The sequence below is a fragment of the Crocodylus siamensis genome, chromosome 4 (assembly GCF_052110815.1).
Source record: "Crocodylus siamensis isolate JL-2025a chromosome 4, ASM5211081v1, whole genome shotgun sequence".
NCBI lineage: Eukaryota > Metazoa > Chordata > Crocodylia > Crocodylidae > Crocodylus > Crocodylus siamensis.
In genome coordinates, this window is record NC_143398.1 from 236,355,921 (window position 1) to 236,369,168 (window position 13,248).

Below are 13,248 nucleotides of genomic sequence, written 5' to 3' on the forward strand. Positions count from 1 at the left end.
TCTGAGTAATTGGGGGTTCAGGTTTTCTGTCCATTTCCCCAACCCCTGCCCCAGTTTCTGGCACTACCGTGTTGACAAACAACAGCCCTGGCTGCCGCACCAGGAGCCGAGGCAAGGGGTGGGAATCCGAGCTCCCCCACTTCGTGGACCTGGGGCAGTTCCCCACCAAGACCCCAGCAAGGGTACTTTCCCTCCTGCCCCCCCCATCACCTTCCTTCCCCCACTGCGCAGGAGGGCTCTATCTTCTCTCTGTGGCAGCCCCACAAAGGCACACAGGATGTGGGCAGAATCACCCAAAATTAGACCTTGCAGGGAACCTGCACGCAAGTTTCCTAAGGTGCTCTGCTCCAGAACATCTTCATCTAATACCTGATTTAACAAGGGCTAATTTTTCCTGCGATTGGCTGTCTTAAAAGCACTCTGCAGCCATGAAGGTTTCCTATGTTATGACTCCAGAGTGCTTTCAGGGGCCTCATAGTGCAAAAAAATATAACTTTTGTAAGTGCCCAAAGTTCCTACCTAAGAGAAACTTGCATCTAACTTTAGACACAAGGCATCAAAGGATGAAAAATAAAATTGGGGAATAGTGGAAGCTGTGTGTAATTTAGTCCACACTAAAGAGGACTAAAGGAGAGGAGAGGAGCTCCATTCAAAGAGGATGGAGCTGGACTGTTCTCAGTGGGGACAGATGATGGAACAAGGAGCAATGGTCTCAAGTTGCAACAAGGAAAGTTTAGGTTAGATATTAGGGAGAACATCCTCACTAGCAGGGGAGTGAAGCACTGGAACAGGTCACCCACAGGTGTTGTGGAATCTCCATCCTTGGAGGTTTTCAAGACCCAGCTAGAATTGGGGCTGGGGCTGCTTTGAGCAGAGGTTGGATTAGATGTGACCTCCTGAGGTCCCTCCCAACCTTATTTTTCTATGATTCTAAGAGGCAGGGGCTCAGGGAAGAAGCAAAGAGGTAGGTCAGTAGTAAAAAGCAGCTGAAGAAAGTGAACTGTATAGCCAGAGCTGAAAGGAGTGATGCTGCATTATGTACAATGCTAAAGAGGAGAATGTAGGTAAATGAAGGAAAGGGTAATTGTGGTAGGATGCCCATGAGACACTGAAAAGCACCATATTGTCTGAGAGCACTGAGCAAACTGAACTGTAGGCAGTAACTCAACTGTGGGCCTGGAAAGTGATGGTGTAAGAGTTTTGAATCTTTTGCAGGAGATCATTGGGAACCCAGGTAAAGATGCAGAAAGAGGGTGACAGAAAGGTGGCAACTGGAGAGAAGATTTCAGACAAGTTTTACATAAATTGTTTTTTTTTGCATCTCATTTTGTTTCATCTTTCAGCCTCCCAACCTCACAATAACTTTATAACCACTCGAGGTGGAAATCTGAAGTGTAAGAAAATTATTCACCTTGTTCCCAGTGATGACATCAAAGCTCAGGTCTCTAAAGTGCTTCAGGAGTGTGAAGAGAGAGGATACAAATCTGTTGCCTTTCCAGCAATTGGAACAGGTTTGCCTTTCCTTAGAAATATAAAACTAAAATCAGTTGGTTTTCTTGCGACCAAGTTCTACCCATGTGACTTTGCTGCCATCCATGTGCCATTGGTGAATTTGATTGATCTCAAAAGTTTAATTCTTTTTCATTTAAAAGAAAAATTAAAAATAAAAATTGTTGTATTCCTTGATGTCCCATAATGTGCTTCCAATTCAGGAAGACTGTGGGCTCTGTGATTAAAGTTCCAATTGTGCATAGATCCATTTCTTGACTATGACTACGTATTTAGGACTGCTAGGGCACATCCAGACTAGTAGGCACACGACTTGTAGCATCCCAAACCAGTTCGAGACGCTGCAGGAGGCACGGTACGAATGAAAAAATGTTCACTGCAGCCCATATTTGTAGCATGGGTTCAAAATTAGATACTTGGATATCCTGGTGTCCAAAAAAAACATGGGGAGGAAAAAAACAGAACATGCCCTGAGGTAACCCAGAAGCCGGTCCTCTGGAGAGTGGTGCCAGTCCCCAGGTGACAGCCAAGTGACCTGGGGCTGCAGAAGGACGCACGGCCTGTGCCGAGCTGGGCAACACCCATGATGAGTGGCACAGGCAGGACATCCCTGCAGTGGGGGACTGGGGCCTTGTGGGGTGGGGGGCATTGCATGTGCTTTGGGGGGCAGGGGACTCACCCCTCCCAAGCAGCCCTCCATAATCCCCCCCTATGGATCCCCACAGCCCTCCACATCCTCCCACACCCCTTCCCACCCACCTTCTGCAAACCCCCCATCCCCTCCATCACACACCCATCGTCCCCAGCTGGCAGATAGGATGAGACCTGCTGGCAGGAGCTGTGGTTGCAGGGGCAGCTGTCCCCACATCTTAGTTAGTGAGGGGGTCAGGGGGAGCTCTAATTGTTCTATGATGAGACAACCAAAAGCAAACATCAAAACAAATATATATTTAGAATGAATGTATTATGATGCTAGAGACACTGGTAGGTTTCCAGATTGCTTTAAAATTGTAAATGTATCAATAAGACATTGCCCAACTGATTCTCTCCCTCTCTATGTGTATATTTGTATGTATATGCACAGGCGCGCACACACGTGTGTGTGTGTGTGTGTGTGTATAGTGGTCTTTTGTTTTAAGTGTGGAAAAACATGGATTTGGGGGTATTTTAAAGGGTGAATTTGGGATTCTTTTTTATCATAGATTTTGCAGATTTTAAATAAGGAGTACCAGAATTTCTGCTAGTGAGGCAAGTGGCAGGACCCAGGCAGAGAAGCCTGCTTAGGGCTGGCATCTGGGACTCAGCTGGAGATGGCTGACCTTCTGGCCACTTGGCCCTAAGCGGCCAGGCTTTGACAGTTCACCGAGAACATCTTCCGGGCGATAGCTGTCCAGATGGCAGGCCAGCTCTTTAGCCACAGCCTGCTGGCAGCTGGCCCAGAGGTGCAGATGCCTCTTCTGTGGCCGTGCAGTTCCCATCAGGGTCTGGCAGGCGTGCAGCCTTGGGGCTGCATGCTGTTGCAGGTGGCAGCAAGTCACAGCCAGGCAGCAGCCCCCACTGTCAGATTGCTGCATTGGGTAGAGGGTGCAGGGAACTCTTGTTAGGGCTGCTTCAGCAGTCCAGCTCACACAAGGGGTAGTGTCCCCAGATACCAATTAGCCAGGGCCCAGAAGCTCCTGAGAGCAGGTAGCCCTGAGCTCCTTGCCAGTGCAGTTTTTTATTTATACTGCTGGGTCCAGCACAGGTGCTGGCCCCAGGCTCTAGTTCCCCCTGGCTGAAGATCCTGGAGGAGCTGGGCAGGGTTATTTTGCCCCAAGTGGCACAACCTGCCGCACACCAAAGTACATGACCAGGCACATGTGCTGAGGCAAAAATCCCTAGCTCAGATTTGTCACTCCTATTTGAGCTGCTGGAGGTGCATGTGTCTACATGTATACATGTGCCCTTACAGCCTGTTAGCCAAGGTCCCTTCTATAGCAGGCAGCCCCATCATATAATTGCTTTCATTTACTTATACCACACCAATAGCTAGTTAGGTTTTTTGCTTTTACTTCTACTCTTCAGAGGCTATTATGATGTTGAAAAATCTTTTACTTTCTAGCCTAAAAATGTCTTCGTTCTAGGCAGTTTTGTGCCCAAGATTGTAATCATCCTAATCCTATTTTAAGTGGCTTTTTTAACACAATGCATCCATTTTAGTTGTTGTTATTTTTAACTTTGATATTTATTACAGGTCAGGCAGGCCATGATCCTGCTGAGGTAGCTGATGCTATGATGGATGCTGTTGTGGACTTTGCAAATAGTAAATCTGTTCAATCTGTGGAAAAAATCAAAATCATTATCTTCCAGCCACATCTAATGGATGTGTTCCATGCGAGCATGCAGAAAAGACAAGTAACTGAGCAGGTACCTCCTACACCTGCACCACGTTCATTCTTCTCTCGGGTTGTATGTAAGTAGCTGCCTTGGTGTTACTGTCTGTGTAGGGGTGCACGTATAAGGCTACTTGATTCTTATCCTTTCTTCCATTGCAACTACTTTCTGTATTTCTACTTGATTACAGCCTATTTTGGGTTTGGAAAACGCCCAACAGAAAAATCCCCCTCTGTGGTTTCAGAGACGAAAATTATGCCAGCCATTTTTCAGATTTGTGGTGAAAGCTGGAAAAATGTAGAAGCAGCTGAATCATGGATTAAAAACCAGATTTTAAAGCAACAGCTTGAAAAGACTATATCAGAAGAAGGGATTTCAGGCTTTGGTGAAAGGGAGTTTGAGAAACTGAAAGACCTTCAGAAAAAATTATACATTGACATTGACTGGGATCTCAAGGAAGCTGTTCCTGCCATTCGAGTTTCAGGTGTTAGCCAACATGTCTTGAATGCTTGCTTGGAAATTCAAGAGCTAATTAAAAAAGTCAGAGAAGCTCAAGAAGAGGAATCCAAGGCAGAACTTGTTAGCAGCCTAGTTGAGTGGCAGTACTTAGAAAACGGTAGTTATGTGCCCTTTGACAGCCTGACGAACCTGCACTTGGAGGATGCGGCAATGGGAAAACAGAAGGAGATTGACATCACTTTTGAGAACAAAAGATATAAAGTGGATCTAGTAGCAAAAAGTGCTCTAGATGATCAAGGGAAACGTATATCTATTATACGCATCTCGAAAACGGAAGGTAAGTGAACTCTTCTCCATCTGGTTTCATTGTTACTCAAGCTAGGTTTAGTATTGCTGTAGTGCTAGACTAGACAAATGCAGATGAGGAGTAAGGAGAATAAGCTACGGTCAGACAGAGCTGTTCTTGTGTACATATGGAATACATATCGCCATTAGAAGCAGTACGTCGTATACTGAAAAAAGAATTGAAAGAAACTGAAATGGAAGACAAAGATGATTTAAAAAAAAAAAATCCTGGATGTTTTAAAATTGTGAAAGGCACAGTAAATCAAATTTGTGATGACAAGAAAAAACAGTAATTTAGGCAGCTGGAATGCTGTAAGCATCTTGTATTTATAGAGATACTGTCTTTTTCTTTCCATGAGATTCCCTCAGTTAGCTCCACCTGTTTTGCTCATCTGAGAGGGTCAGAGACATCTTGTGTGTGTACCATGCCTAACAGTGGCTTTGTTACCTCTAGAAGCTACCACAATACAGCTACTAATTGACTGGAATTACGATTAGAGGAAGAGTCCTAATGAGAACATTGCTTCATTTGATACCACTGAAATAGAGATTCTAATGTTCCTGCATTTAGGAAACAATAAAACTCCCAGCTATGAAAGATACTTTTCTTCTTGGGGACTCCTCGCTGTCTTTTGTCTTGCTCTCTCTTTTCTCTTGGAAAGAATCGTCTTGCTCTCATGAAGTCTTTACTCTTCTTGATTTGAGAGTATCCAGTATTTATGTTCTTTTTGGCATAAGTGGAAACCAGCTTCATATTCATTGACCATGAAGCTGCAACCCTAGTTTCTCTGCAGTGAATTGAGATGGAAAGCGGCTGGTGCTGTTGAGTCTGGAGGCCATATGTTTGAGGGAGAGAAGGTTACAATGTCTTCAGTAAATTGTTTTCTGTTTTTCTCTGAGATGCCTCTGCATAGGTGGAAAGAATAACTTCTGTCTTGTGCTACTACATCCAGAAGCAGAGACAGAAAAGGGGTGAAGTTTAGGTTAGACCTGTTCCCAATCTTTTTAGCCCTTCAGCATTTCTCCATTTCCCTATGTCATACATTCTTTTAAGAAAAAGGAGTAGGGAACGATGCTGCCACTTTACCAATGAGTGTGGAGTGCAGTGAATTTAGGTGTTCCCGGTATAGGTGAAACTGCTGGTTAAGCCAAATATTGAGGTGCCTTTTCAGTCTTTACTAAGCATCTGATATTCTGACAGCTTTCTCTCAGTGAGGCTTATGAAAAGCTTAGCAAGGATTTTTAAGGTTTGGGTCTTGAACAGCATTATCAACATAATTGCATTTTAGGACCTCAGTCCAAAGTCCATTAAGTAAAAGCAGAGCAAGGAATCATTGAATGATGCTTTCATAGCATGCTGATAATTATGCCTCCATAACCAGAGTCCAGTACACATTGTTAACAAAACATTTGCCTGTGCAGAAAATCAGTCAATAGTACTCCCTGCAACATGGGAAGATATGAACCAAGAGCGTGTCAAAGTTGTGCAGCTAAAACCAGAAATGAAAGAATATGAAGATGTTCAGAAAAAATTTCAAGAGACCTGCGCATCATTCAAGATTGAAAAGGTGAAATGGTGTCTGTTTCTGAGTCTAGGTGTCTTGGTGACTGCCCCAGATAGATAAGATAAGAAGGGATGTAAAAAGTTTAATACACCCAAACCAATGTTATATGGTTTCTTTTTGGAAGAGAAACATCCTTTTTCACAACTCTAGCAAAAGTGCCCCTGAGACACCTTCCAGTGAGGCTGCCTTTTTGGGCAAATCTAATTGAATTTATGGGGGTGAGAAGTCATTTTGCACTCCCTTTCCTCCCCCCCAGCATTCCTTCCTTTCTCAACAGGAGCAAAGCAGCTTGGCTCCACTGAAACATTCTTAGTGGAGCCAGTTATGACAGTTCTGAAATTTAAAATCTTTTCAATCAGATTTTGAGGCCAAGTCTGATCTCTCTTACAACCAAGTCGATCTAGACTAATTTCTTTGACTTCAGTGAAGTTAGTTTGGATCAGTGATTCTCACCCATGATGGGTTGCCTTGTTAGGCCCCTAGCAGGCATTACACTTATGATTAGCTGGACAATCGCATCTTGTCTTAAGTTGACCTGGCCACACATTCGTTCAGTTAATGATGTGATAAAACTGGGAATAAACCACGAAGTTATTACACATCAGTACGCTAATAACTTAAGCGTAATCACTTTTGTGGCTGGTTTCCATCTCGCCTTAAATTGCATGTGAAGCCAGCCTGATCAGCTGATTGGGGCTGCCAGCCTCAAGGGTGCAACAGAGCCCTTTGTTCTGCTGTGCCCGCAAGGCTTGGAGTGGGAGTTGGCTGGTCAGGATTCCCAGCCTTGGGTGAATTGGAGCCCTTGACCCCAGTGCTCTCCTGAGGCTGGGAGCACCAGTTGCCTGACTGGCTTTCTACTTGCCAGTACAGAGGGAGCCTAAGATCGTGTTCCTGGCCTCCGCCTTGACTGTCAATTTGGCACAATTTTCTGTAACTGCGCCTCCTGCCATTTCATGTGTACCATGGCAGAAGGCACAATTGTTGGGATTGCAGGTCAGATTCTATCGTGCTTTTAACTGAATGCCTGCCAGAGGCTTTAGGTATGCAAACCCCTACACCTGATTTACAAGATAAACCTAGAGATTTCTAATGGGAAACCATAGTGTTAAAAATGTTCTGAACTATTGTAGACTGAGTTGTTGGCTGCAGAAGAAGTGCTCTGCTGGGGGTTTTTTGAGGGTTTTTTGTTTGTTGTTTTTAAATCAAAAAATGAGTGCAAACTGAGAGCTGGCATCTTGAGGGGTGACTTGAATCTAAAAAGGTTGAGAACCACTGCACTAAATTACCATTTTACCAGTGCAGTCATTATGATCATTCAGATAGTCTTCTGTGATCTTGCTTTTGGTCATTATTGATAATGTGTCCTGTTTTTCTAACTCCGTAGATTGAAAGGATACAAAATCCATACTACTGGAAGGCCTACCAGATAAAAAAGGAGGAGATGAATACCAAAAATGGCAACACGAATAATGAAAGACTTCTGTTTCATGGAACAACGAGTAACTCGGTCACCCAGATTAATTGCAAAGGATTTAATCGCAGTTATGCTGGAATGAATGGTAATGTGCTGAGAGCTACTTGTTTTGAACAGGCATGGGGTGTATCTGTCTCTATCTGCGTACTGTATAATTGTGCCTTGTGTGATTTATTGGCTCCTTTCTGTCTGAACATTATTCTGTAGGTGCTGCAGGTGTTCTTGGTTCCAGTCATGGTTGAAGTTTTTTAAATAATGGCACTTAGCCATTTGATAGCTCCTTTCATTAAAGCAACATATCCCAAAATGTGTGGCCCACTCCCTGAGGAGGGAGTGGAAAAGGTTTCTAGGGGAGGGTGCAGCAGATGACAGTAGCAAGGGGAATGGGCAGTAGTGGAGGAGAGATTCGGCAGCAGCTGGGGAATTGCTGGTAACTGGCAGCTTAAGTTGAGGAGCATGTATAAACACCCAAAGGTAAGGAAACACTGCACTAGAAGATTTTAAAGAACTTGAACGTGGCATAAGGTAAGACAGTACCGTATTTTGTCACCTACAACACAGCCTGGAGTAAGATGCAGACCTTGTTTTTGAAAAGTGGAGTGAAGAAGAGATCTTTCCTTGTAGCAAGTAACTGAGTGGCAGCAGCTAGAGAGCCAGGCTTGCTGATTGTTCAGCTTCCTGTGGATCCCATGTGCTTTCCCTTTCACCTGGCAGAAGCTTATATTGAAAAGGCTGCTGTTACTGTATTTCCTCACTTATAATGCACAACCCAATTTCCAGCAGCTAGTTGGGTGAGGAAGGGTTTCTTTTATGTTAGAAAATACCATACTGCTCTTTCATAGAAAGCAAACGGAGGCTTGCAGGTGAGCCAGCAGAAGAATTGAAAGGTGGAACCTGGGTGTTTAGACTCCCAGGTCCCTGTTTTGGCCACACTGCCATGTCAGATTTATGCATCTCTGTTGTACTTCAGGGTCTAGAATAAACTTAGACAGTGACATACTGATTCATTATCAGACTTTGCTGTGGATAAGCATAACTTTCAGCTGCTTGAAAAGAGGAGGAGGAGTTGGTGCTTCAGCTCTCGTGGTGTAACTGTTAGGTCCGCCTGCTTCTGGCAGTGTAAGGATGTGGACAGATATAATACTTACAACATAGTAAATTAACTTTAAGCTCCAAGAGTCTAGCTGTTGATGCCATGTAAGAATGGTTTTAACTTCCTGGAATGTTTTCCCTGTGCTGGGGTTGAAAAACCAAGATCTTGTGCGGGGGGGATGCAGAGAAGTAGAGCATCCAGTGCCTAGGCCACCACAAGTAAGGGGTCACATAGCACTCTTCAGCACTTGATAACCCTTCCACCCCTCCTCCTACCCCAAATTAGCCTGGAAGCCCTGGAGCGTAGGGCTGTAGCGGGGAGCTGAAATTTGACAGGCTCCTTTCCAGCAGGAGGGTTGAAAACCTGCAGACATTTTTATGAGGGGTCCGCAAAGCACTCAGCACCTTGGTCACCACAAATTAGGGAGCCACACAGCACTCCCAGCACCTGGCAACCCCTCTGCTCCCACCCCTGCCCCAGATCTCACTGAGTGGAGTACATTTCCCATCCTGGGGTCCAGGCTGTTACCAACCTCCACTTGTGCATCCTCAGTCGGGGTATTGCCACATAGATCTTTGTAAAGTGGGGTTATGTTCTTAATCAGTCCATTTTGAGAAGTGGGAGCAAATATTACAGTTTTAGGCCATGATGTCTTCCTTTTTCTTGGTGACCGGCTGGCTAGTCCAGGTCTTCATCCCTTGTCCTAACGGAGTCCTAGGGAAATTCTGGGTACTGATCTGGATACTCTGCAACTCCCTAGTGATGGTTTGGCAGCAGCATGATCTGTAAGAGGTGACATGTTCTGCTTGGAATTCTTAGCAGTGTGCATGTGAACGCTTCTGTCCAGGGACAAATGTGAACCAGTTCCCAATCAGTGACATTCCTGGAACAGGTTAAGTGTTATGTCTGCTTGCACCCCAAGTCAGCTACAATGGTATATCACTGGAATGCTGAATGAAACAGGGTTCAAGTTAGAGCAGTTTTGTCATGTCCATACCCTTGTAGCAGCTCCACTGTCAGATTGTACTGGTATCATTCCACACTAGTACACTGGCTACCTCTGGCCCCACACTTGCACTGAATATGGGTCATACAAGGAAATTAAAGCAATCACTTAAGTCCATGCCCTCTTCCCCTTTAACACAGATAATAGTTTCATGGCTCGTACAATTTAGCTGCTCACACTGCTGATCTCTCTGTGCTCCACAGGTAATAATGACCCTTCTCCTTTTTGAACCATCTTACTGTTATAATATTAGTTTGATCTGTTTCAACTATCCTTTGCTTGTTCTGTAGCCACTTCTGGTAACTCCTTGTGCTTGCTACCATCTTCCCCTTCTCCTTCCTTTTACGTAATGGAGTTAAAAATCCTTGTTTTACCTAGTTGTGAAAGAGTAAACATCAGGAGCTGCTTGCTAAACTCTCCAAATCCAGTGTATCGGGTTCAGTGTAATCTTCCCTTTTCTCTCCGGCTAACCCTTCTACTTTTGACTTCTTGTCTCCTCACGGTGTCTAGGACTTCATAAATCTCCCAGTCTCTGCCCAGTACCATTGGGTAAGGTAGGTCGTTGGCTAGACCTACTGGCATCTCACCATCACACTAGTGTTTAGCTTTAGGCTATATCTGCTCTCCTTTTGGGGCATAAAATAACCTTCCCCAAGAAAAGCTTATCTAACATCTCACCCAAGTAGATAATTGGTCTGATTAAGGTATTGCCAAACAAACCCTGTTTCTTCCAGTATTTCTAATGCATTTATCATACTTTAGGAAGCTTCCAAGGAGTCGAGTTGTTGTACTCGCTCTTAAAGTAACCCAAGGACTAGCTGTTATTTCTACAGTTTGATTTAAAGGGGCTAACTGAAAGCATCAAGAGCAGTTGTTGAAAAGATGCCTATGAGATTTGTTAAGTTAACTCTTTGACTTTACAAAGGAGAATCATGGAGCATCACCTGATTTTAAAATTCCAGATTCTTCAAGGTAGTTTTCAGTTACCTGAAACAATGTCTAACCCCTCTTGGTAACCGTGTGTGTGTAGACCCTGTAGCCTGGCCGATGCAGCTTTCTACCAGCAGTCCTGGGTTGTGCAGCTTGTGTTGAGCTTAGTCAACTCTTGAGGTCTACACAGCACCCTCAGATTTTTGTGGGCTATATCAGGACACATTGTTAAGACGATTATTGCAGGGTCTCTGTTTTTGTTCATTCAGCTTCTCTGCTGTTCCCAGTGCCATCCAGTAGATAGCACCAATGTATAACACATGCATTTAATCCTTTCCTTGATTCCGTGGTTCACAGGCACCCGTTTTAGACTCAAGGCACCCTTTGGAAAATGTCAGTCCTTGCCTTTCACTCTTTTAACCACAGAAAAATAATTGGAGTAATTCTTGTATTGCAAAGAACTCAAAGCCCACAACCGATCAGAATGTTTTTAACACTATGGATTCCTATTTGAAATCTCTGGATTTATCATGTGAATCAACCTGTGGTACCCTGATTGAGAATCACTGCCTTAGTTGGAGCATTTTTACTGTTCATTAATTTCAAGGCTTCTATTTCTGTTTTTAACTCAAACTACAAATTGGAATTTCTCCCTCTTCTATTTTTTTTTTCTTAGTTTGAAGGTTGACATGCTAGGTTTTGATAACTTTTTTTTTTTTCTGGGCAATGCAGTTGATATTACTTGAATGCAAAAGCATTGGTCCTCTATTCTGATCAAGCAGAGGTGGGGTGAATAATTCTATAACTTTGTTGGTATCTTAGACAATAGAGCAATAGTTTTCTGATGAAAGGGCCACAAGGAACTAAGAATTTATAATTAATAATGATCTCGTTGAGGCGCATTTATACCCATCTCTGCTGATGAGTTACTGTTTTTCAGCCATTTTCTCCAGAGATCTGAGAGGGGGAATGGATTGCAGGGTAAGAAGCAGTGCCACTACTATTCTAACCTTGGTAACACAATAATTATAAATTACAAAGTGATGCAGAGTAGGCCACCCAGAGGCAAACAGAGGCAAAAAGTAACTTTCAGCAGCTGCTCCACTGTGAGAGAGAAATCTGTTAAGTCATAACTTGGTTCAATATTCTGCTTGATATTGATAAAAAGTTTTTTCATTGGCAACCTGGACTACAACTAATGCCCTCATTCCAGTCTGTAATACTCACGCTTATTGCTAATGAGGTTGGGCAGAGGCTGCAGGCATTTGGGTATATGGAAAAGTGAAAGAGATGATGATTGCACATGAAAAGATTTTAAAACCTTTGTGTTTCTGATCACAGCTGCACAGTTTGGTAATGGAACCTACTTCGCTGTCAGTGCCAGTTATTCGGCCCATGACACCTACTCTAAACCGGATGGAAATGGGACAAAGTATATGTACCTGGCCCAAGTCCTCGTCGGAGCATATTGCAAGGGGAAAAAAGGAGATATCATTCCTCCAGCAAAAAATCCCACCGATCCTACAGATCTGTATGACAGCTTGACAGATGATGTGAATCGGCCATCCATGTTCATCATATTTAATGATATTCAAGCTTATCCAGAATATCTCATTACTTTCACCAGATAAATGTTCTTGGTTACACACAAGAAGGGGGGAGGGCGGGATGTGAAGCTTCTTTATTTGGTAAGAGTACCTCAAAAACTATTGGCTAATAACAAATGTGCAATGGTGGATGGTATAAGAATTGAACATCATGACTTGAAATGTTTTACATTACATTTGAATGTCCTTTGCTTAAGCAAAACTTTATATTAGCCAACGAAAGGACTACTTAAAAATGTCAGCCTCTGTAAACTGGTAACACGGGTACCCCGCGTGAAGTTTTAAGTTCAATGTCAGATAAAAACTCTTCAGTTAGATTGCATGATGGAAAGCTTTCCACTGTTCCCAGTCAAATGTTAACTGTTAGCCTTTTGTATGTGGAATTATGAACATGCAGAGCTGATAACTCTACAAGACTGGTACTAAATTGCCAAGTTTTTACAGTAGAGTTTGATATTAGTAAAAATCATATCTATTAATCAAGCCTTTCAATGAGCAAATGTCCAAAACAATTTTTATTTCTAATTGGATTTTCTATCTGTATCTCTGATGATGGCAAAATGTTGCACTTTTGTTTTTTTGTAATAAATGGCTGCTGTACGTTGCATTTTTGTTAGCTTTCTGTTCAGATGTAGCCAGTATTTCTTTTTATACTCTTCATCACATTTCAAAATTTGTCCATCCATTTTCAAATCTGTAAAGTCTCAAATCGAGTTTTGCTTTTAAAAGCATTTTCATCATGGAACTGTCCCATATTGCACTGATTTACTTCTTAAAACAAAATGACACTGGAACGTTACATAACAGCAGTCGCATATCCACATACTTCCATTCATCCACAGCAAAGAGCAGAAACACTTAACTAACACGCAGTAGTCTTTTTTTTT

At 43.2% G+C, this 13,248-nt stretch overlaps 1 protein-coding gene across 3 annotated transcripts in view; it reads left to right on the plus strand.

Annotated features, from left to right (window-relative positions):
- The window catches only part of LOC149867686 (protein mono-ADP-ribosyltransferase PARP14-like), a 54,489-nt gene extending 41,529 nt beyond the window's left edge, over positions 1 to 12,960 (plus strand). For all 3 annotated transcript variants that reach the window (XM_090045952.1, XM_090045950.1, XM_090045951.1), the window contains exons 14-19: positions 1,344 to 1,511; positions 3,743 to 3,961; positions 4,073 to 4,678; positions 6,109 to 6,254; positions 7,636 to 7,810; positions 12,096 to 12,960. In XM_090045952.1, the coding sequence (XP_089902078.1) occupies positions 1,344 to 1,511; positions 3,743 to 3,961; positions 4,073 to 4,678; positions 6,109 to 6,254; positions 7,636 to 7,810; positions 12,096 to 12,385 (1,604 nt within the window). In that variant the 3' untranslated portion in view covers positions 12,386 to 12,960. The remainder of the gene's footprint in view (positions 1 to 1,343; positions 1,512 to 3,742; positions 3,962 to 4,072; positions 4,679 to 6,108; positions 6,255 to 7,635; positions 7,811 to 12,095) is intronic.
- The last annotated feature ends 288 nt before the right edge of the window (positions 12,961 to 13,248 follow it).